The sequence below is a fragment of the Salvelinus alpinus genome, chromosome 3, assembly GCF_045679555.1.
Source record: "Salvelinus alpinus chromosome 3, SLU_Salpinus.1, whole genome shotgun sequence".
In the NCBI taxonomy this organism is placed as follows: domain Eukaryota; kingdom Metazoa; phylum Chordata; class Actinopteri; order Salmoniformes; family Salmonidae; genus Salvelinus; species Salvelinus alpinus.
Window position 1 is genome coordinate 28325659 of NC_092088.1, and position 25914 is coordinate 28351572.

Sequence of the window (25914 nt, forward strand, 5' to 3'; positions counted from 1 at the left end):
TCATCTTTGGAGGATCAGAGGGTGACGGGTCACAGCAGGGTCAGGCACCCAGGGAAGACCAGGCTGTGGTGGAGCTGAGGTGAATTTTTGGAGACGCAACACTTTATTTTCTCTCTGCAGCAAACACTGGAGAAGCCAGATGCTTCAAAGATTGACACTATTTCACGGCAGTCTGACAAACCTCCAAACAAGGGTTGATAGAGGCTTTTCCCAATGTCACAATGCATGTAAAACAAAAACGTGAGGAAGACCTGTTAGAAGCTATTGATGATGAATGGATACTGATATGTTTGCATGCCAAGTTCATATAATCTCAGACATAAATTACTGCAGTTTAAGAACATCCATAGAACACACTATATGCCAGTGTAACTGAATAACATGCAGAGGAATTACATTTCTGAGTGCTGGAGGGGTAAAACACAAAAGGATACATATATGGTCTTGAATTCAGGCAGAGTATTTTCTTATATCTGAGCATGTCTACAGATTCTCACTTCTCCCTTTTTTTGTTTGCTTGTTGATACTGGGAGACTCAAACAAAACAGTGTAACCAAGCATCCAAGAAATGCATTGCCATTAATTGGAAGGTTGGTTATCCTCCCACAATGGATGGCAGAAATGTCAGGTTATGCATCAATAGATTTGATTTAATACAAGATTAAGGTTATACTGGGAAACTTTCACGAGGTCTGGATGCCTTTTATGGAATACAGTAAGACAAAAGGAGTCTACTGAAATATTCCCACGTCAGGGGAGATACCCATTGAGGAAATCCCTAGCTGCTGGGCTGCTCAGTCCTAGCCTTGGGGGTCTACCGTCCTGTGGTTTGTCACTCTGGCCTTGGCAGTACACACCCAAACCAATTATGAATGTTTCATTAAGATCCTAAAGCCGAGTGTGGTGTGTTGACTTGGGGCACTTCAGGGTGGTGGATCCCTAGGCACAGGACGACGCAGCTACAATGTGTGCAAGTAAAATATCTCTACAGTCCTATGAGATTAATAGGGTGTGCGGTTTCTGTGTGTTATGCAGCTGTATGCGTTTCTGTTTGTATTTTTTTTTGTAACTTTTGTTTTTAAACCTTTCCCTTGGGAATTTAAAAAAAAGTGGGGGGAAAAATGTTTTGGGAGAAGAATTGACTAGACTGGTGTGGCTCGGGCTGGCTGACAGAAATTTGATAGAGGATGTCTTAATTAAGACAATCAAAAGTCTGTGAACAAGATTTATATTTTTTTAAGAGCTGTTAGGCTATTGGTTAAAGGTGCAACAATTTTGATTATTGAATTACCTTCGATCTAGTTCAGTCTTCTCAATCACTTAAACATATTTAACAATGACCTCTTACCTAGCTTGATGACTGGGGGCTTTTGTTGTTCTGAGTAAAGACGACTAGAAGGGCCATGAGTCACATGGGATTGATACTGGAGACTTATCAAACAAAACGGTGTAACCAAGAATCTAAGAAATGCATTGCCATTCATTGGAAAAAATGCAGGAAATTGGCTTTAGAGACACACATTTTCTCCCCAACTTCAATGGAGATTTGCTCTCATGGCTCGAGAGAGTCGGTAAGCTGCGCCACAGAGTTTCTTTGGCTGCGCTCTGCTTTGAAGGGTGGGGAGGGACGAGAGAGGTTCAGGGGCCGGTGTGTATGACAGTCTGTGTGGCACGGAGGGAGAGCGAAAGTAGCCAAACCAACTCTTGTTGCTGCCATAGGTTGTCCATCATACCATCTGGTTGTGCCCGTCTTGACTGCATCAAATTGGTGTAAAGCTAACTAGCTACAGTATGTTAGTCAGCTAAGTTAGCCTGCTAGCTAGGTAAAGTAGCGAGGGTAATTGAGGCGTCATTCTACAACAACTCCATTCATACGAAACAGCCGCCTACCTGTTTGGTTGATCATTGTAGCCTACTCCTTATTTAGCCAACTTTATTCCATAATTTTTATTCCATTTAGCATTGATTAGAAATCTCCCACTTCACTTTCCACACATGGTGCCTCACTAATTTTAACGGCCTTTTAAAGCATTATAGTACAGTTAAATAGTTAACACAGACACACACAGACGCAGCGGTCTAAGGCACTGCATCTCAGTGCAACAGTCCCTGGTTCGAACCAGGCTGTTTCACATCCAGCTATGATTGGGTGTCCCATAGGGCGGCGCACAATTGGCTCAGCGTGGTCTGGGCCGTCATTGTAAATAAGAATTTGTTCTTAACTTCTTATGGCTGCAGGGGCAGTATTGAGTAGCTTGGATGAAAGGTGCACAGAGGTGCCCATAGTAAACTGCCTGCTCCTCAGTCCCAGTTGCTAATATATGCATATTCTTATTCGTATTGGATAGAAAACACGCTGAAGTTTCTAAAACTGTTTGAATGATGTCTGTGAGTATAACAGAACTCATATGGCAGGCAAAAACCTGAGAAAAAATCCAACCAGGAAGTGGGAAATCTGAGGTTTGCCTATCCAATACACAGTGTCTTTGGGATCATATTGCACTTCCTAAGGCTTCCACTAGATGTCAACAGTCTTTAGAACCTGATGCTTCTACTGTGAAGAATGAGGGAAGGAGAGCTCTGAGTCAGGTGTCTGGCATGAGCTGGCCGCGAGCGCCCCGTGGGAGCGACCTGCGTTCCATCGCATTTCTGAAGAAAAAAAGGAATTCTCCAGTTGAAACATTATTGAAGATTTATGTTAAAAACATCCTAAAGATTGATTCTATACATTGTTTGACATGTTTCTACGAACTGTAATGGAATTTTTTGACTTTGTCTGACCGGCGTGTCATCAATTTGGATTTTGGAACTAAACGCGAACAAAAAGGAGGTACTTGGACAAATTATGGGAGTTATCGAACAAAAAACAAACGGAGATTCCTGGGAGTGCATTCTGATGAAGATCATCAAAGGTAAGTGAATATTTATTCTACTATTTCTGACTTCTGTTGACTCCACAACATGGTGGATATCTGTATGGCTTGTTTGGGCTCTGAGCGCTGTACTCAGATTATAGCATGGTGTGCTTTTTCCGTAAAGTTTTTTTGGAAATCTGACACAGCGGTTGCATTAAAACTTCTTATTGCTGAGATCCCTTTAATGGGATCGACTTGACAACAGCCAGTGAAAGTGCAGGGCGCCAAATACAAACAGAAATCTCATAATTGAAATTCCTCAAACATACAAGTATTTTACACCATTTTAAAGATAAACTTGTTGTAAATCCAGCCACAGTGTCCGATTTCAAAAAGGCTTTACGACGAAAGCACACCAAGCGATTATGTTAGTCAGTACCTAGTCACAGAAGAACAGCCATTTTTCCAGCCAGAGGGGAGTCACAAAAAGCAGAAAGAGATAAAAATGAATCACTATCCTTTGATGATCTTCATCACATGACACTCATAGGACTTCATGTTACACAATACATGTATGTTTTGTTCGATAAAGTTCATATTTATATCCAAAAATCTTAGTTTACATTGGCGCGTTATGTTCAGTAATGTTTTGCCTCTAAAACATCCGGTGATTTTGCAGAGAGCCACATCAATTTACAGAAATACTCATTATAAACATTGATAAAAGTATTATACATGGAACTTTAGATAAACTTCTCCTTAACTTCTCTGCGCTACGGATCCCTTTAGCGGGATCATTTTCCTAAACAACCGCTGAATTGCAGGGCGCAAAATATTACTAAAAATATTTATAATCATGCAATCACAAGTGAAATATACCAAAACACAGCTTAGCTTGTTGTTAATCCACCTATCGTGTCAGATTTTGAAAATATGCTTTGCAGCGAAAGCAATCCAAGCTTTTGTGAGTGTATCAATCAATGCTAGAACAGCTAGCCCCAAATTAGCATGGTCACGAAAGTCAGAAAAGCAATCAAATTAATCGCTTACCTTTAATAATCTTCGGATGTTTGCGCTCACGAGACTCCCAGTTACACAAATGTTATTTTTGTTTGATAAATATTACTTTTATAACAAAAAAAAACGCTATTTGGGTTGCGCGTTATGTTCAGAAAACCAAAGCCTCGTTCCGTTCGACAAATTCCAAAAGGTATCAGTAAAGTTCGTAGAAAAATGTCAAATGTTTTTTCTAATCAACCCTCAAGCTTGTTTTTAACAAACATAATCGATAATATTTAAACCGGACCGTAACCTATTCAATAAAAGAGAGAAAGAACATGGAGAGCTACCACTCTCACGCGCAGGAACTAATCAAAGGACACCTGACTACTTTTGAAATATCTCACTAATTTTTCAAAATATAAGCCTGAAACTATGTCTGAAGCCTGGTTACAGCCTGAGGAAGCCATTGGAAGAGGAATCTGGTTGATACCCCTTTAAATGGAAGAAAGACGGGCAAGGAAACACAGATTTAAAAATAATAATAATAATGTTAAAAAAATTATCACTTCCGGGTTAGATTTCCTCAGGTTTTCGCCTGCAGAACCAGATTTGTTATACTCACAGACAATATTTGGACAGTTTTGGAAACTTGAGTGTTTTCTATCCTAATCTGTAAAGTATATGCATATTCTACGATCTGGACCTGAGAAATAGTCCGTTTACCTTGGGAACGTTATTTAAAAAAATATATATATTAAAAAAAATCTGACCCCTAGCGTCAAGAGGTTATTAAGGGAAAACTGTAGAAAGTTGATTGAAGTTCAATCTTGTGCTTCTCTGCGCAGCAGTCTGAGGGGAGATGGTCTCACGCAGCTTAGAAGGACTTTGCTTCCAAGTAATAGAATACAAACGTCAGTTTGGATATTCGAATAACAGTACCCATCCCTATGGCTAACTAGCAGCATATTATATTTAGCAGCGGATTATATTTTGCGTTTTGATTTTTCATCTCCTTAGATGGTGAATTGGCCCCAAATGAATAAGTGTATTATTTCGACACAAAAAAACATGTTAGCAAATGAATCTCCATTGAACAAAATAAATCTTAAATTTTAGAGCCCTATTTTGAGAGTAATATGTACACGTAGCAGCAATAGCCGAATTGTCAACCCAAAATTCATTACAATCATTGGTTTAAATTGGATAGATGAAGCAACTTATTTCGTATAGCGCTGTGAATGACTTAAAACACTATTGTTTTTCTATTGTGTGACGCAGCGACAATTTTGGTGTGATCAAGTTATCAGCTGGTGCAACCAACAAAAAAAAACGTAACTTCTGGAGCAGAGTAGGGTTTGGGCGATATTTCGATAATCGTCGTCAATAGACCATACTGCAATATCATGATGGCTGACGATGGTTGAGCGTATTTGAACTTGACTGGCACCGCACAGTAATGAACAGAGTTGGGCAGTGCTCAGCAGGGCAGCACATGAGTGACATTGAGTAATTCACCTATTCCTATAGCCCATTTCAATATGATAATAAAAGCAACAGTCAAAGAAGCTCCATATGTACCAAGTGAAGTGACAGCGCACTAATGCATTTTATTTTTTTATTTCACCTTTATTTAACCAGGTAGGCCAGTTGAGAACAAGTTCTCATTTACAACTGCGACCTGGCCAAGATAAAGCAAAGCAGTGCGGCAAAAACAACAGTTACACATGGGATAAACAAACGTACAGTCAATAACACAAAACTGTATACAGTATGGGCAAATGAAGTAAGGAGGTAAGGCAATACATAGGCCATAGTGGCGAAGTAACTACAATTTAGCAAATTAACACGAGTGATAGATGTGTAGATGAGGATGTGTAAGTAGAAATACTGGTGTGCAAAAGAGCAGAAGAACAAAAATGGAGATGAGGAAGGTAGTTGGTTGGATGGGCTGTGTACAGCTGCAGCGATCGGTAAGCTGCTCTGACAGCTGATGCTTAAAGTTAGTGAGGAAGAGTGATTTTTGCAATTCGTTCCAGTCATTGGCAGTAGAGAACTGGAAGGAAAGGTGGCCAAAGGAAGTGTTGGCTTTGGGGATGATCAGTGAAATATACTTGCTGGAGCACGTGCTACGGGTGGGTGTTGCTATGATGACCAGTGAGGTGAGATAAAGCAGAGCTTACCTAGCAGAGACTTATAGATGACCTGGAGCCAGTGGGTTTGGCGACGAATATGTAGTGAGGGCCAGCCAACGAGAGCCTACAGGTCACAGTGGTGGGTAGTATATGGGGCTTTGATGACAAAACGGCTGGCACTGTGATAGCAAATTAGATGTAGTCTAAGTAGAGTGTTGGAGGCTATTTTGTAAATGACATCGCTGAAGTCAAGGATCAGTAGCATAGTCAGAATCGTCCAGAGTAGTGATGCTAGTCGGGCAGCGTCGGTTGAAGAGCATGCATTTTGTTTATCTAGCATTTAAGAGCAGTTGGAGGCCACGGAAGTAGTATTGTATGGCATTAAAGCTCGTTTGGAGGTTTGTTAACTTCTCTAGGGTAGGGGGCAGCATTCGGAATTTTGGATGAAAAGCATGCCCAAATTAAACTGCCTGCTACTCGGGCCCAGAAGATATGATATGCATATATTTGGATAGAAAACACTCTAAAGTTTCCAAAACTGTTAAAATAGTGTCTGTGAGTATAACAGAACTGATTTGGCAGGCAAAAACCTGAGAAATCTATTTAGGAAGTAGTTTTTTTTGTTGGTTGGTTTTGTAGTTTTCTATTCAATGCCATTACAGTATCCATTGACTTAGGACTCAAATTGCAGTTCCTATGCCTTCCACTAGACGTCAACAGTCTTTAGAAATTGTTTCAGGCTTGTATTCTGAAAAAAGAGGAAGTCAGAGCAGTCGGAATGACTGGACCCTAAAGTGTCACAAAGCTTTTTCATGCGCGCGACCGAGAGTACCTTCCTTTCTTGTTTACCTTTTATATTGACGACGTTATTGTTGAAATATTGGTTGAAATATTATCGATTATTTAGGCTAAAAACAACCTGAGGATTGAATATAAACATCGTTTGACATGTTTCTATGAACTTTACGGATACAATTTGGATTTTTTGTCTGCCTGTTTTGACTGCGTTTGAGCCTGTGGATTACTTAAGAAACGCGAACTAAACGGAGGTTTTTGGATATAAAGAGACTTTATCGAACAAAAGGAACATTTAATTGAGTAAATGAATGTCTGCTGAGTGCAACCATATGAAGATCCTCAAAGGTAAGGGATTAATTTTATCTCTATTTCTGACATGTGTAACTCTTCTACTTGGCTGGTTACTGTTTATAATGATTTGTCTGCTGGGCTATGTTCTCAAATAATCGTATGGTATGCTTTCACCATAAAGCATTTTTTTTTAATTATCTGACACCGTGGTTGGATTCACAAGAAGTTAATCTTTAAACCTATGTAAAATATGTTTTGTTTTCTGAATTTTTATAATGAGTATTTCTGTATTTGGCGCCCTGCAGTTTCACTGGCTGTTGAAGAAGTGGGACGCTACCGTCTCACGTACCCTAGAGAAGTTAACACAGTGTCTAAAGAAGGTCCAGACGTACACAGAATGGTGTCGTCTGCGTAGAGGTGGATCAAAGAATCACCCGCAGCAAGAGCGACATTGATTTATGCAATACAAAATGGGATTAAAGTTACGGAATTAATAGTAAGCAAAATGAAAAAAAGACAAGTAACCAACAGGTAGGCTGTTTATTCTGAATGGAATTGGGGGCCGGGGGGGGCACAGCATGTAGCCTCAATTGACTAGGTAGCTAGCGGACTACTTTAGCCTAGCTAACTTCTCTGATTTGAGATGGGATGATAAATAACATTAAATTGGCTTGGCTTCGTTGGCTACTGTGTCTCTCCCTCCCTATCCTGTCCGCTCCAGCGCTCAGCGCTGCAGCACAACTGGCACGTCTCTCCCTTACTTTGCTCCATGTGCGTGCCAAACAGACACCTGTTCCGTACTGAAGCTACCCCCACCAGAAATTAGTATTAGGAAATATTAGCCTCCACAGCCTCTGACCATGCTTTCACCAACATTCATCTTTTGTTATGATTCGTCCAGTTATCGCATGTGATTTGGCGATATACGCCAACGGTGCTTATAGCAGTTATTTTTATTTTGGGGTGGGGGAGGGGGGTTGGCCAGTAGGGGGTGATACCATCAAATATCACTGTTTTACAAGTACATAATCACAGTAGGACAAAGGTTGACATTGCCCATCCCTACTGCAGAGAGAGATTGAGTTTATTGGTAATGCCATCAGACATGGTTAAAACAAGTGTAAGGGAAGAGAACATCCCTTCTAAAATGAGATATGAACTAACACCAGTGGTGGAAAAAGTACCCAACTGCCATACTTGAGTAAAAGTAAAGATACCTTAATAGAAAATGACTCAAGTAAAAGTCACCCAGTCAAATACTACTTGAGTAAAAGCCTAAAAGTATTTGATTTTAAATATACTTAAGTTTCAAAAGTAAATTTATAAATAATTTCAAAATCCTTATATATTAGGCAAAAGTGACAGCACCATTTTCTTGTTTTTATTTTATGGATAGTCAGGGACACACTCCAACATAATTTACAAATGAAACATTTTTGTTTCGTGAATCCGCCAGGTCAGAGCCAGTAAGGATGACCAGGGATGTTCTCTTGATGTGCGTGAATTGGACCATTTTCCTGGTCTGCTAAGCATTCAAAACGTAATGAGTATTTTGGGTGTCAGGGAAAATGTATGGAATAAAATAAATAAAAAATTCTTTAGGAATGTTGTGAAGTAAAAATAAAAAATAGTAAAGTACAGATACCCCAAAACACTACTTAAGTAGAGTACTTAAGTACTTTACTCCACTGATTAACACACTGTGCTAGCTGAACCCAAAACCAATTTAAAACAAATATTTCCCCACATTGTTATATGATAGGATTATTACACCTACATATTAACATCAAAATATAGTGTGCAATAAGCACAGCACTAAGTCATTAATTAATAACATGAGTACTTAAATTACCAAAGTTAATTATTTATTCAGTCAGCCATAGGCTGCAGATGGAATAGGGAGCTTATGATTGTGTAATTATGTAAAGTGCATTCGGAAAGTATTCTGACCACTTTACTTTTTCAGCCTTATTCTAAAATTTAGCAAATTGTAAATTGAGGGGGGGAAGACACACAATACCCCACAATAACAAAGCAAAAAAAAAAATTAATACATTTTTATAAATACGTTCGCAAATTTATAAATCAATAAAAACTGAAATATCTGTCGCATTATAAACAACGTGTGAGTTCCATTCCAAATTCTCCCTCCATTTTGTTATACAGTGTTGGGATTGCGACTTGGGAGAAATATGTGCGAGATGGAATCTATCTACTGTCCCGCTTGCCTATCATCTTGCTGAAACCGTCTTTGCTTACTTTGTAAATAGGAAGCATGTCTAAAGCTATAAAGTAGGGGATGGTTCTTCTTCAAACGATTGAATACATGTGAGGGAAGCAGCAGAAAAGGACCCCCCAATTCTGGTTTATTGATCCCATCACTCGCCATCTACAGAGTTTCTGGCTGCTTCTCACAAAAGCATAGTTTCAAATATGGCAGTTAGGATTAGAATTTTGATGACAATGTGCATAAAGGCTGGAGTTGTTTTAACAAAATAGCCTATCTAAAAAAAAAAAAACTTTACTCACGAGGCAATGGCATACACCGCAGCGTAGGCATAGCCTTAGGGCTGACCCCAATTAGTCGACTAGTCGATTGTTTGGTCATTAGGGTGTTGGTCGACCGAGATTGTTTTGGTCGAGCAATAACAAATATACACACATTTGCACCCATCTCAGTGAACTAATTCATTGCGGAGGCTTAGACTAAAATATAATTTATGCTCGATCCGAAAATGTGGTCGGAGGCTCTATATGGAGGGTCTGAAGCAATTGCGGAGCCTCCAGAGACCAAATCGAGCTCCGTACTGCATAGCCATGCACCTCCCAAATGTTTTAATACGGAAGGCTCTGTATAGCTCCACATTGACATGATTGGTTGATGGTAGGTGGGGGCAGTACATCCTGTAGAAAACATAAACTTTCTTCCTTGACAACAGTTCTGCAGTCCACCGTGAAGCACAAGAAGTATGAATGCCCCGACTTCTGCTCAGGCCATATCACCGTAAATGCTGCATGGCCAATGCAAACATCGGATTGACCATGCGCCCAGACGGACAATGGACCGCTCTCTCCAGAATGCACTCCTGCCAATTTGTGAACATTCATTGTTTCATAACTTCATTGTGTGAATTGTTTGCGTTTGATTGTTACTGTATATCAATTCCCCATTACATATATCTCCAGTATTACATTTAATGTTAATTCATTATCTACAATGTTTGTTACTATGGCCACTTCCCTAATGCATTCAATATTATTATTCCAGTCTTCCCATTCTCACTGTCGGAGTGAACACATTGTTTGCTGAGTGCACAACCTACGCTACACTTGTGAGAAACAAGTTTTATTTATTTCATTCTATTTACGAGTTTTGTCAATCTAGTCATTGTCTTTTGTTTGGAGCGCTCCTGTTAATGTTAAGTAAGGACGTGCACACATAGAAGTAGGCCTATAGGCTACCCGGCCTGCGAGCAAATGTAGGCATATAAAAGGTTCCCATTTGGGGTTTCTGATAGTATTTCTGATTGGCTTAACACACCACCACTAATGACCTGTGGAGCTTCTCAAAGTAATGTTTTCACCTCAAAATTAACTCTGTTTTTATATCCATTGAGAATTACAATAGCTCCTCAATGTATTTGAAAAATCTGTCTAGCGCTCTCCCTTTCGATAACCACTCAGCATTAAAGGGAAAAATGTCATGCTCTGATGCACTTTTTATGACGTTTTTATTGTATCAACTCTGGGACCAAGTGACTGACACACAGCTTCTATCCCAAGGTCATCAGACTGTTAAAGCCATCACTGTCACCTTAGAGGCTGCTGCTCTATATACATAGACTTGAAAATCACTGGCCACTTTAATAATTGGAACACTAGTCACTTTAATAATTAGGGATGCGCGATATATCGGTGGATATATCGGTGACGGACGATATTAGCTTTGGCCGATGTCTAGTTTAACGCCAATGTTAAAAACCGATGTCAAAGCTGCCGTACATACCTATACAACGTAGGTACATGGCGTAATGACGCCACGTAAAATGTTGCGCTACACGTGCAACACAGCATTCCTAACCTAGCGCACACAATGTCTGCTGTGTGGATCGAGCAGTCAACAAGTCAAGCATCATTTGAAAAAGAACATTTCAGCGAGACAACTCAAAGACGAAATCCATTAAAGCCAAGATAATGGTATTCATTGCCCTTGACAATCAAACGTTCTCTGTCGTGGGTGATGTTGGCTTTCGCCGACTGGTCGAGCACTGGTACACACTACCAAGTGCCCTATTTTTCAGATGTTGCCCTACCGGCGTTACACAGTAATAGCGTCACTGCTATTAGCTTCACGACATACATATTATGGAACGCCGTTTGGGTCTTTGCGTGTCTAAAAAGATACAGCAGCAGTCAAAGCTGTAAAAAAAAGTCTGCAAACAAGCAATGACCAGTAGAAACTGCAGTCATTTTCATTATTCTTAGCAATGATTTAGGAATCCTTGTAAGTATTAGCAAGGTTGCCACTTCTTCGCCGATTGAAATTGAACTTCAGTTCATGAAAATAAATAGCTAGCCAGCTACTTAACGTTATAAGCAGCCAGCTAGCTTCATTTGGCTAGTGACGCTCGACCGGACTGGGTTGTGAAGCTAGCCACAATAAGGATTAGGCACAATTGTCGTATTTACGGTTTGCCTTCAAAATAAAAGTATGTTATTGACAGTGAAGCAAATGAATAGAAATAGAATTATGCCATACTTTTATTTTGAAGGCTAACTGCAAAGTCCACTATTGTGACTAATCTTTACTGTGGCCATCTTCACATAGATGGGTCCGACCTCCATTAATCAAATAAGAACTGTCTTATAAATTAGGTTTATTTTAGACGACACCTAGCTATATAGTTAGCTAACTAACTATAGCTGCTGAAACAGATGCCGTTTTGCTATATTTTTGGGGAAGAACATTATTTGCATCCATGAGCTAGCTATGAGCTAGCTAAATACAAGTGAGTATAATCAATGTATAATAACTACATAAAAAATGTATGAACGCATTAAATTATGTGACGTGCAGTCATATTCAGGTCCTGATTGGTCAACAAGCTTATTTGACACGTCAAATACTGTTACATTTTTTGGGACACGCAAAGACCCAAACGGCGTTCCATATAAATCATGGTTGAGAATGAAACGACTGAACAAATGAACAACGAAACAGCTCAGCAAGTGAAAGAAATAGGTTTTGATGATTTTTTTGCTGGTAATGGGACATAAATAAATGCAAACAAAATAACTTTTTGGTCAGTGTGGTGTGTGTGTAACCTTTATTTAACTAGGCAAGTCAGTTAAGAACAAATTCTTATTTACAAATGACAGCTCGGACGACGCTGGGCCAATTGTGGGCCCCAAACATTTTAAATATTGGTGTCGTTTTTCTTTGGCAAGGAAAATATCAGATATCGGTGCATCACTATTAACGTTACCATATTTTGCATGACTCATCTCATATGTATACAGTGTATTCTTCTGTATTTTAGTCTGTCGCTCTGCAATTGCTCGTCCAAATATTTATATATTCTTAACTCCATTCCTTTACTTTAAATGTGTGTATATTGTTATGAAATTGTTAGATATTACTGCACTGTTGGAGCTAGAAACACAAGCATTTCGCTACACCAGCAAAAACATCTGCCAAACGTACATGTGATCAATAACATTCGATTTGAAAATTGGCCTAGCCAATTACTTCTTATCAGTACTTAACTTGACTGAAATAGGTTCCGGTACTCAGTTTGGGTGCTGGTACTGTTTATATTTAGGTCCAGGAGTTCCACAATACATTTTAGATAATATTCTATAAGAGGAACAAGAGCTCAAGCAGAAGAAAATTTGAGGTGCCGGTAGTCAGCTCCAGCCCAAGTCAAGCACTGCTTCTTATCCCCTGCGCAAATAGCCTAAAGCTCTGTCTGTCTTGAGCTCACTGGCACAGGAAAGTCTGAGGGCCCAGAATATTTTATACAATGTTGCAAGTTCGCTGGCACAAGCTTTGGGCCGGACCCAAGTTAATACCCTACGTTTCAAGCTTGTTGCACAGGCCATGTATAGCCAAGGTGATTTATAGGCACATTTTTAAATAGTTGGCAATGGAAGTTACATATCTAAAAAGTATCATTTAGATATACATTTTGATTACCTTCTCTAGGATAGCATTTGGAATTTTGGATGAAAAGCGTGCCCAAATTAAACTGCCGGCTACTCATACCCAGAAGCTAAGATATGCATATTATTAGTAGATTTGGATAGAAAACACTCTGAAGTCTCTAAAACGGTTTGAATCATGTCTGTGACTATAACAGAACTTATTTGGCAGGCGAAACCCCGAGGACAAACCATTCAGAAATTATTTTTTGGGGTCACTTTTCAACGGGTTTTCATTGGAAATCCAGATTTCTAAGGGACCTTCTTGCAGTTCCTATCGCTTCCACTGTATGTCAAAAGTCTTTAGAAATTGGTTGAGGTTTTTCCTTTGAGAAATGAAGTAACACTGTTCAGAATGAGGCTCGAGGGAAGTGCACTCTTTGGTAAGAGGCGAGTTACAGAAGCTCGCTACACTTTGTTTTCCTCCGGTATTGAACACAGATCATCATGTCTTCAATTTTATCGATTATTTACGTTAAAAATACCTAAAGTTGTATTACAAAAGTAGTTTGAAATGTTTGGACAAAGCTTACAAGTAACTTTTGTAGTCATGTTGCGCGAGTTGGAACCAGTGTTATTCTGGATCAAATGCGCCAAATAAATTGACATTTTGGATATATAGACGGAATTAATCGAACAAAAGGACCTTTTGTGATGTTCATGGGACATATTGGAGTGCCAACAGAAGAAGCTCGTCAAAGGCATGAATTATATCTTTATTTCTGCGTTTTGTGTTGCGCCTGGAGGGTTGAAATATAATGGTCTGTGTTTGTTTGCTTGGGTGCTATCCTCAGATAATAGTATCGTTTGCTTTTGCCGTAAAGCATTTTTGAAATCTGACACATTGGCTGGATTCACAACAAGTGTAGCTTTAATTTGGTATATTGAATGTGTGATTTCATGAAAGTTTAATTTTTATAGTAATTTATTTGAATTTGGCGCTCTGCATTGTCACTGGATGTTGGCCGGTTGGGACGCTAGCGTCCCACATATCCCAGAGAGGTTAACCACATGACAATGATTGAGATGTGAAGACAAATTAAATGAAAACCATTACTGACATGCAAATCGGTAGAAATGGTAAGATAAATTGGCATTCTACATGAGAAAGGTTGCAGAGTAGCCTATTACCGGCAACTTCAGGAGAGTAACGAAAACCAGCAGGAGTGGGAGAATAGTTGGGTCAGGTTTTCTACTTAACTAGATCTTTTGTCTTATTTCATCAAACAAGTTCAATGTATATAGGTGATTTTTATTAAGACATATAGGGTGTGTCTATTTGGAAAAATACACATTTAAGCATTTCAACCAATCAATTGGTTGAAAGCTCAAACGACTTTTGGCCAACTAAGATGATTTTTTTTAGTCGGGACAGCCCTGCATAGCCTAAAGACCTAGTTTATTTTTTGGTATGTACTCATTCAAGTTCACAGCGCAGACCAAACAGAGGTCCCTGTACCGAACGGTTCCGTAGAAATACATATACCGTTACAGCCGTAGAAACAAATATACTCAACAAAAGGACAACAGAAATCCCACTTCTGACACCACATGGTAAAAATCAATCACCACGTAATTACCCTTCATAAACTATGCAGGCATGATTGATGCTCAGCAGAGGAACAAGGCAAATGACAAAGGGACGTCAATCACCTCACATTGACTGTTCGTGAGTCATTGGTTTTCAATACACATGAAAAAAAGGCCAAAAAAAGGCATGTTGCCAGTGGGCTTGAATTGAGCTGTTCACTTGCTGGTTAACTTCTATCTTTAGAGGAAGCGTGAATAAGAGCCTGTGCATGGATCACAGCAGCACTAGGCAGAGGGTGTGGGGTACGAAGAGGCTCAAATTCAGCTGGAGAGCTGCAATCATAAAGAGAAGGGGTTATGTAACTCTGGCTGTGGGTTCATGTTGGGGAGGAACTCGCTGGAGCTAAACAAATCCAGATGTGTCAAACAGGATGGGAAACGGTACACAAGGGGGGATACCAGAAAACTGCACAGTAATGCTGAGCAATAGCATGCGCTGCAAGCCATGGCCTCAGCCAACTTAGTTGGCTTGATTATTAGAAAACTTTGTACACATTTTTTCACTAGGCTCATGTATTCTGAGATAAAAAAGGAACTGGATTAGGTCTAAATGACTTAAGGTCTTCTAGTTCCCTAGAATGGATAGAATTTAATCTTCAAGAGCAGAACTGCAACCTCAAACCGATTTAGACACATTCTATTAGTGATGGGGGGATATCGTATTGTATCGTTTTGACAATATCAATATTTGTGTGCTAGTTGGTGGTACCTGCACCAAAACAGCAGTATTTTCCTTCGAAACATGCTCACCATCTTTTTAAATAGGGAGCCAATTTGTTTTCAACACTTTTGTTTTCTCAAGGCTCTCTTGTTCCTCTGCAGCAGACGTATGGTGACCAATGTGCTTGGAACACCGAATTGCAATTAAATCACAGTATCAAATCGTAATACATTTAGAATCACAATACATATTGTATCGGCACCTAAGTATCGTGATATCGTATCGAGATGTCCCAGGCAATTCCCAGCCCTACTTTATATTCACTATTAGGCCTATGTAATGCATGTGATGTAATGAGATTCTTGCCTCAGAAACACTGATTTCTCAATATGGGCAGCCCTCAGCCATGTAGGTTATTAATGCTAAAATACAAATACACAACCAGGGGACAGGCCTGCTAGTATTCATACAGAAAACCACTGAAACTGAACCTCTGTTTCTAATTAATACTGGGACGTATCATAAGCACGGTAAACAGACGTTCACTTGAACTAAGAGGTATGGGAACTTGTCTCTACAATATAGGTCAATGTGTGACAAGATCCACTGTCAACAAAATTATGTTGTGCCTAATCAGCAGTCCTGGACTGGTTAGTGCTCTTTACCATTTCAAGAGCAAGGATTATAGGCCAGGCAAATCCTAAATCTGGAATTTCGAAGCCAGTCACATTGCTGATTTCCACTCTTCCCCTCTAATCATGGACTGATTTAGACCAGGGACACCAGGTGGGTGCAATTAATATAAATCCACTAGCATTCTATAATTACACAATTCGTTTGTTTCTTAGATTGGCAAATGGATAGTTTATTTTCTTAGGAATTTGTGCCTAAAATGTCCCGAGTCAGAGCAAACGTAACGAGCTATATACAGCCTGATAATACCAGTAATGATATAGACCAAAATCATCATGTTGTTTGTGCAACAGTATCTTCTAAATCAAAGAGGAATACGTGAAGCATGAATATGTTAGCCACATGAAGTAGCAAAAAGAACATTCAATGTCGCCAAAGACTATAGGGTCCCCTAAGAAACATCTCAACACTTTGGTTCCTACCCTGTCACAATAACTCCTCCCTGGCATTTTCATTCGCGGTCATGTCAAACACTGTATTCAAAGTGCCCACTATTATATTCTAACTACATAATTAGAATAATCATTCTATTTCCATGATTGCAACAGTTCACACAAGTGTTTTGCAAAAATCGCAAGTCAAATTGTAAAAACATAAGGCTTAGATTGTTTGCCCATATAGTGCAGCCCTACATGGCAGTGTGGAAATTCTCTCAAGTGAGTGTAGGAAACGCAGAAATGTATGAAAATGCTGAAAATTATTTTTCGTTGAATTGAACAGTATGAAACAATCAGAATGGAGGAAGACCCATTGAAATCACTAAGAATGTATGTGTTGCCACCCTAGGGTCACACGCACTACTCAAAGCAGATGTATAACTTTTATTCAAAAAACATAAAATAATGTATAAAAAAAAACATTTGTAATACTATGATGTTTTGGCCATATCACCCAGCCCTGGGTGCACACAAAAATATGCAGGAAGAGCAACCGTCAAGCAGTGAATCAAATTCATTTGAATGGGGGTTAGGCTATTGGTCCGTTATGCTGAAGCGAAACCACCACTGAACCCTCACCCTGTAGAAAAGGCTTAGGCTATAGGTTTGGGAGATGTCAACCATTGTCCTATCGTGATTGTATATCACAATGCATTATGGATACATAATCGTATTGCCCCCTATTGGCCAACCCACTAAATGTTTTGCACAAAAAAAAAGGTGCTATATTGCAAAATCGAATCATGAAGAATAATCGTGTTGTGGGCCTGGGCAGAGGCTAAACGCAAGCAAATATTTTCTAATATTCATTCCTGGCGAAGGAGCTTCAGGGTGGAACAGGTTTGTGTGCGTGTGGCGCGCACATGATTGAGCAGTGATAGTCTGATGAGGAACAGGGTGTCTTAACGTAGTGAGTTAGGTTATACATTATCGGCTGGACAGAAGGAGTCTAGTCTTCAGAACTGAATAATATTTACTTTATAAAACAGTAAATAAATATTGTTCTCTCTCTCAAAGCTGTGATTGCCAATTCCTAGGCTTCCCTAGGCTAGGCCTAATAGGAGGATGTTTGCTCTCATTCCCCTGGCTACCTTACGTTTTTAGGATATTCAAACAAATTTGAGAAGGAACCTTGTTACATGAATTATTTGATCGAGAGAAAGCAATGCATAAAACGATGAAAGCTTAGCCTATAGTAGAGCCCAAAGTCATTGCCTATCAGAGAGAGAAAAAGGGAATATAGGCTAAACATTTTTTTTTACAGCAAGACAAGATAGTTAAGGAGTGTCGGTTATAAAAAATAAAAACAATGAATAGGTTCAGGCTATAGCCTACGGCCCATGTATCCGACAGAGAAAGTCGCATTTTGTGCTACTTTTTAGTGGAATCCTCCACTCCGCCTGGCCTACATTCCTCTCATGTGTTCTGTATGTAACATTTATTGAAATAGGCTATAGCAAATAGGAATAGACAAAATACTCGGATTTTCACGTGTGCTGCCCTGCTGTGCGTTGCAAGACTGCTCTTCACTGTGCAGCGCCAGTATAGTTCAAATAGGCTAAACCAGTGGTATTCAACTCTTCCCTTACGAGGTCCGGAGCCTGCTGGTTTTCTGCTCTACCCGATAATTGCACCGACCTGGTCTAAATTAGTCCCTGATTAGAGGGGAACAATAAAAAAATGCAGTGGAACTGGCTTCGATGTCCAGAATTGAGTTTGAAGGGGCTAAAGCATTGTCTGGTCACATATTGATGATGTCACCATGCTATCGCACTAAGGTAGTTTACTTCCCATCCCAGGTACAACAAAGCTCTACCCAAACTGCAAACCCTTTAGGATAAAAATCCAATTCATTTGCTATAAATGGGGTTACCAACCAGTTCAAGTAGAACAATTTATAATTTAGTGAAGTCTGCACATCAACCCGTTCCCATCCAGACAAAGAATCAGCCATGTCAATCTTTATGCTTGTGCCAGTAACTCAGGCTTCTCTCTGTATGGATACGAAAATATTTAGGCCAAAAGTCCAAAAGCAACAGGAAGGGGCTGTAAAATAAGTTCTCTGCTTTGTTAATCATCTACCAAACAAGTCACCAAGTCCATTATTGCCGCTGACCCAACTGGCAGTCTATTTTCACTCTCAAAAACATTAAGCAGAAATGAGGCACTCTGGATTGCACCTTGCGTGGAATACATTTGAAAGCCCCCGCAGAGAAGAACCCATGAGAAAAAGTGGAAATGTAAAAATGATACCCTTTGCATGAAGTCACATTTCCGCCTTGGTTTTATTTAAATCAAAACATGTATTCTGTATGTGCTCTCTGTTCTCTCTACATATAAACAGTACATTCAGCTCTAGTCTTGGTTGTGGCAGTACACCACTGTGGATGAGGATTTAATAGATTCACAGTGTACTCAGTCTCTCCAGTAACTACAGCATCACACCCCACACTACAACACCAGCTCGTCCAAGCAACTGGCGTTATCGCCCCCTTCCTGGAGTTTGACCCTTCCATTCGGGTAAATGGGGCATCTCTAATTGCCATTAGCACCTGTTCACCCAAATAGAAGATGTTGAGTTCATCTGCACAGAGCACAGCCTTCTAGGTGAAAGCTGGGGACCCTTTGTACCGTGTAGATTAAGATCCCATTATCCTGAGTAGAATAGTTAGGGGAACACCATCTCACCTTCCATCTATGTTAGTCCCACTTTGTCCCCTTCTGCCAGGCAACAAACATCAAGAAGATTACATGATTTGGTTGACGAAAAGCTCTTTCAGCCTGTGATGCTGCTTGAGCCAAAGAAAAAGGGCATGGTAAGTCCCTTCTGCTCAATACACTGATGGTCACAAGGTGTAAAAAGAGTTTGTTTTTCAAAAGACCCATCATATGGCCTTTAGCTTGGCACATGAACACTCATCACTTCAGTCTCACCCTTTTCTAAACCTTTATATGATGGAACGTGACTTGGGGTTCTCCTGTCACAACGGTGAGTCCTGTGGTACTTACATTTTGATGTGCCGCTGCTCAATGTCCACTCTGGTCAGCACCTCCTCCTCCAGGTCGGTGTCCCCTCCCGAGCTGCTCTCCGTCACGTCCGAGTCGAAGTTGCTCTCAGCCACGTGCAGGTTGGCTGTGCCGCTGAGGTAGAGGCGCTCCAACTCTGTGGGGATGGAGCCGCTCTTCAAGAACCTGCCCAGGCTGTCCCTGGCGCCCAAGGAGTGCCGGCCCGGGCACCATGTGGCGGTGGTGTCCCCCTTACGCGTTGTGGTGGCGGGAGGCAGCATGCTGAGGGATGAGTCCAGAAAGCCCCCCAGCTGCTGCTTAACGTGGCGCTCCACCTGCTTGGCCTGCACCACCTGCAGCCGCTTGCGTAGCCGCCGCATCCGGCCCTCAATCTCACCCTGGCGGCTGTGGTTGAGCAGAGTGCGCTCCTTCACCTGGGCGTCCAGGCTGCAGAGGGTGGAGGAGGGGGACTGGGGTGCCGGAGAGCAGACTGGGGATCCCTGCTGGCTTCTGCCTGCCCTCTCCCAGTCAGTCACGGGCGGCATCAGCTGATTTGAGGGTGTGTCCGGCTGATTTGAGGGTGTATCAGGTGCCACAAAGTGAGCTGGTTGCTGCTGGAGGCCGTTTCCTCCTGCGCTGTGAGAAACCACCAGGGAATGCTTTTGCTTGACGGGTCCCTTTAAGATGGCACCCATGAAGGCCTTGGAGTCCGGTGGAGGCGTTAGGGGCTGAGATTCAGCGCTGGCGGAGGGTTTGCTCCTGTTCAATGCCACCACGGAGCCCACTGCGCCGGACATGGCCAGCTTCTTGGCTAGGCCATTGATGGCCGCTACGGCTTGGCCACCACCGTTGCTGCTCATGAGGCTCTTCAGTTGTCCTCCGGACAGCTCCAAAGTCTGCCGTTTACTCAGCAGGAAGTCTCCCCCGCCGTTGAACAGCGAGCTGGGTAGGATGCCGTGACTCTTCAGCACAGACTGCTTGATGAGGACTCCTTGCAGTTTAATAGACTCCTTGGTGGAGGGGACGGGGGTCACATCGGAGCACAGGTAGGAAGCCACCAGCGGCTGGAGCTTGCCCAAGGTTGAGGCTGAGGACTGCTGATGCTGCTGGGTCGGCTGCTCCTGGTTCCCGCTGCAAAAGTTGTGGGAGTTTTCGGCGGCGGCGGAGACCTTGCATTTGCCGGTGCCGCTGCTGTTGTGGATGAGGATGTTGCTTGTGTTGCCGTTCTCTGTGCTGCCCGGGGAGAGACTGGAGGACTGGGCAGCCAATTTGAAGCGGATGTGGTGAGCTTCGGCTGGGGCGTCGGTGAGAGCGGGCGCCATCGCAGCCATGCAGTGCAGAGAGACGGACTCCGCGGCCTGCTCCACACCACCCGCTTACTGCCCTGCCAGAGGACAGCCTGAGTGGTCAAGAAGACACAAAGTCAGACACTAGTACCACACAGTAAAGGTGTGAGATAGACAGCAGACACACCCAATCCTGGTCAGTGACCAACAGACCTGCATCAAGTAACCACAATAGTGAGCAAACACCTCCTTAAAATGCTACAATGATTAACATAATTTACTCTGACTAAGGCAAATTAAAGATTTTGTGCTTCACTTGATAAATCTAACAAATTATATAAGATAAAAACATTTACTTGGAGAAGTTGAGAAAACAGGGAGTATGTAGTCTGCTTTAAATTGGCCTATTAATTTACAAAAAGCATGCAATTGGAACCTCTAATTGCATATTAAATATCAACCTTCATGTTGATAAGCATAGCATACTGCCTAAGACCTAACAAACCATAGTCAGGGAGGTAAGTATGATGTTGGCTGAAAACAGGATTAAACAAATAATATTAACATTTATCTGTTAAAAAATAAATTATGCCTTTAGTTGGGGCAGTCAACATTAAGAATATCCAGCAGGCTAGACTACTTTGTGAAAAAAATGAAGGCAAGTAGATTTATGAGTCCATTTCTTTGTGATTGAACTTGCTTGACTAGCCTACATGGTTAACATGTAGGAAATAATGAAAACAATGTGGTCAACAGCAAGAAACTAGCCTAGCGGAACCTCAGGCTAATAAATCCTACAGCCAACTACACCTGTGCTTGTGTGAACAAGTTGGCCTTCGTCGTTTAGGACTACTCCCCAGGCTCCTCCTCGAAGAATTATCTGTGCCCTGTGACCATTGAATTCAAGGATAGTCGGATGATAAGGAGGGAAAGCAAAGCAGCCAATGCAAATTATTCAAACCCTACTAGGTCAGATGCAGCAGGGTTTGGAGGTGTAAGCAGGTGGATTTAGCCCAATAATAGCCCAAAGCACATGTCATTCTGACTTCCTGTGTGAAATTCTCAGACACACAAGTATCCACATTTCCTAAATAATATTTAGGCTACTAGATAAGGATAATGTTCACAAGGTACAGCCTTGCTCGTGGTCCAATTAGTGTGTATGGTTAATGCCAATTTTAAGGGGGACGTTTTATTGGATTGGTATGTAATTCCGGTAAACATGAGAATCGGGTCAAAATTCGATCTAGGGAATCTAGCTACAGGCAGAATCCACAATGATAAAAGGCGTTCTGCTTCTCCCTGTATCATCTGTCAGGCGATATGAATGGGGGGGCTCAGTATTCCACCGCAGTTTCTAGTCAGCGCGCACAAACGCCATGTTGTATTTCCGAGGGAGATTCAATGCAATTCATCCACATTAAACCGCCTATTCAGCTATGATAAATCCACTAAACTTGTCCCTATCAAAAGACTTGACGTTTAAAAGGTCAACCTAATTATTATTATTAAGATAAAAACGTTAGATTCATACATTGGCTAATGTTTTTGATATATCAAATTTCCCTTTATTTTCCATGACGCCTTGGTAAAGGATTTGTTCGCACAATGCCCCCTACAAATGTTTACATTTATTGTTTTTGTCTTCAAATTCACGTGACCAGTTACTGACTAGAACAGAATGCATTTCAACAAATTATTTAGCTAGCTCGCTCCAAGTCGTGTGTAGTAAATTATTATGTATCTTATTCTAAATGGCAGCGTTAACGTTTGCTAACCGTGCAGTCAAATGTTGGCTAACGTTAAATCAATAAGCACACAACCTTAGCGGCCTAGCTAGCTAACGTTATATTGTAACGTAAACATAACGTTTGAAAAGCAATAGCTGAAACATTTCACAGTGTAGCTCAGTTCATAACGTTATAGTTTAATTAAAAAAATACAATGGCTATTCTAGACATGTACATGATTCTGGCAATGCAATTTGTTCTCTAAAATAAGCCACATGCAAACCACGCTTTGACAATGTGTGATTGCTAAATCATTTTAATAGTTTTTTTAGTCTACTTGAATTAGGTACATTTTTGTCGAATGCTAAACCGGACAAGTTAGTCGGAGTAAAGATGAACCAGTCTTGTTAGCTAGCTAACAAAGAAAAAGGAGGAACCTACCACGTGACGAGGCGCACTATCCGAGTGAATTTCGGCAACAATCCCCCGCAGTTTTTGAAGGAAACGTAAACGGATACCACAAAAAAACACGATTTGAATCGATTAATCAGCCATTCCCCTTTCTAAAAATGCAATCCTTTTTTATTTAAGACCCCGTTTCAAGAGCTCAAGATTCGTTCCGGAACCAAGCAATGGGCGAATCAACTAACGTAGCTAGCTACACCTTGCTTGCTAACTAACGTTAACGCGCTAAAGTTAGCTAGCTAGCGCGCCTCGCTACTAGTAATAGCAAGTAAGTGTAAAAATTGTCCTTTCTGGTCAAAAATACTTCTGTTAATTATTTTACAACAATCCTTTGTCGCAAACTCTGTTCCCCACACCCTAAGGTGTTTGAGAAGGCCAGTTTTTCTGGTGTTTGAGAAGAGCCTATTTTCTCGTTTTAGGGAGAGACGCTCAGAAAATGGCGGCTTGCTCCTCTCCCTCTGATTTGAGTCTGACAAACAGAAGTGGTGGTGGTGTGTGAATTCTGGTAGGCGGGAGACATTTCTCATTCTCGCCGCTAGACTGAAGGGCAGACAAGAGACTACGTGAAATGCCCAAACGTGCCATAAGAGGGAGCTTCTTAAAGCCTTTCTCTGTATGTGCATATCAAAAGTGACCCACAAACAAACCTGGACAAAAGGGTAAAAGCCTCCCATGACACTGTATCAAAATTGTACTCGCTACACACGCAATAACATCTGCTAACCATGTGTATGTGACCAATATCATTTGATTTGAATTATTTATTTAATATCTGTAGTAATCACTGAATGGCATACCACGAGAACAACCTTTACCTAAAGTATTTGTATCATTTGTCATGAGACAAACAATAGAGTTGTGCTAGGCTATTCATACAGCTTATGTACCAATAAACACAATGGACTGTGGAAGGATGTACAGCAAGCAGTAGCTGCTAGAACCAAGTGCACCACAGATGTATACATCCTCCTTACAAATAAGCTAACTGCCTAAAGTTGCATTGGAAATGTCTGCTACATTGGCAGAGTGTGATGCAATAGTGGGTACTTGTTTTGCCCTCTGGAGGGTGAAGATTTAATTTTAAGCCCAATGAAAGGGTTTACCACAGAAGTGTCAAACTCATTCCACGAAGGGCAGAGTGTCTGCGGGTTTTATTCCTTTCAATTAAAACCTAGACAACGAGGGGAGTTCCTTACTAATTAGTGACCTTGATTGATGAATTAAGTACAAGGGTGGAGCAAAAACCCGCAGACACTCAGCAGCTCTGTGGAATGAGTTTTACAGTTTATAAGACATACAAACTCCGCCCACCCAAGTGATGCAAAACTAATCAGTGCAATTGCTTCCGCTTTGGTTACTCAAACGCTACGCTCCCAGTGTAGCAGATATGTTACTCTCCTGGGGTGTGTTCAGTATGACAGAACGGTGTGCAATGTTGAATTCAACAGAAACGGTACTGTACAACCAGTTAAAAAACTTGACTATGGTGACCCAGAGGACAATTACTGTATGGTGTGCTGCACGAGTTTTCCAATTCCAAAATGATCACACCCATATTGATCAGGCCACACCCACCAAACAGGAGCAAACATACCTCAAAGGCTGTTGAAGAACAGTGCACACCGTTTTTGGGAAACGTGTCGTTCAGTACAAACCATCACACAACATAGCAAACATTGACACAAACTAAAATGCACACCTGGGGTGTATACATTACGCCGAACAAAAACACGTTTCTATTGGAAAAATTCAGGTAGGTCCCTCCCAGTTCGCTTGTGTTTGGTTCTTTAAAAACGGTAAATGGTTCCTTTGCAAGACTTAATGAATACACTCCAGGTTTGTCAGTGATTTGGTCCCTGTTCAACTAGACATTTGACACAATGTGCCACTTTACAGCAAAGTATTATTACACAGACTTTTCTAAAATATAGGTCTCCAGGTTGTTTCTTAAATCATCTGTAAGTAACTTCATTGAGGTACAACATTTTAAAAACAGGATGATTTGGACATGAAGCGCGAAAATGCTAATATAGGTACTATTGACTTGCACCGTATTTGTGGCACAAATGCATAAAAGTTAGCATTTGAAAGTGGCCAGGTAAACAAAACCAAAGCATGGATTGTGGTCATATCTTGTCCATAGACTCCTTACAGAGTAAGGAAACAAATATGTAATTTAATAATTTCAGTGAACTTTCCCTTTTTAATTGCATGACAAAATAAAAGTTCTGCAAGTGTGCACAAGCAGGCACAATGAAGAGTCTTGCAGGGGACTTTTATTTTGCTGTGTGGTGAAGTGATGACATAATTAACCTGCTCTGGCGACCCACATTTAGGAAGAAGTTGTTGTAAAGTCACGTAAGACAAACATCTAAACGATGGACAGCAGAATGCAACAGAGCGCTTATTACCAGAATATTTGCTAACATTTTACATTCAGACTCAGCGAAAATAGTCACCACTGGGCAGGTGGTTTTTATAACATACTGTGGTAACAGCAAGCGATGTAACGTCTGCCTATTGCGCTCGGGCCGACCGGTCTGGTATGTTGGGTCTTTACTAAAAATTTCCTGTGAATACTTTGTACGATACTTAGACCTAAACATGGACCAATTAATCACAGGGTATCTGCAGATTCCATGAAGTTGAATTTAAGACTTTGCAAGAACTTTTTAATGCCACTTGGAATGCATTTTAATACCTATTTTGTGCACACCACATACCTGCTAATATTCCCCTCCAGAAATGAGCCCATGCTGTCAAAAAG

General features: G+C 40.9%; 1 protein-coding gene across 2 annotated transcripts in view; it reads right to left on the reverse strand.

Annotated features, from left to right (window-relative positions):
* The window catches only part of kansl1a (KAT8 regulatory NSL complex subunit 1a), a 57958-nt gene that overhangs the window by 25646 nt on the left and 6398 nt on the right, over positions 1-25914 (reverse strand). Inside the window, exons 1-2 of one of the 2 annotated variants that reach the window (XM_071392427.1) lie at positions 23124-23257; positions 19670-21065 (exon numbers count right to left, since the gene is read on the reverse strand). In XM_071392427.1, coding sequence (XP_071248528.1) covers positions 19670-20997 — 1328 coding nt within the window. In that variant the 5' untranslated portion in view covers positions 20998-21065; positions 23124-23257. Of the gene's footprint in view, positions 1-19669; positions 21066-23123; positions 23258-25914 lie in introns of those variants that run through there. The other variant, XM_071392429.1, reaches the window with a different exon arrangement.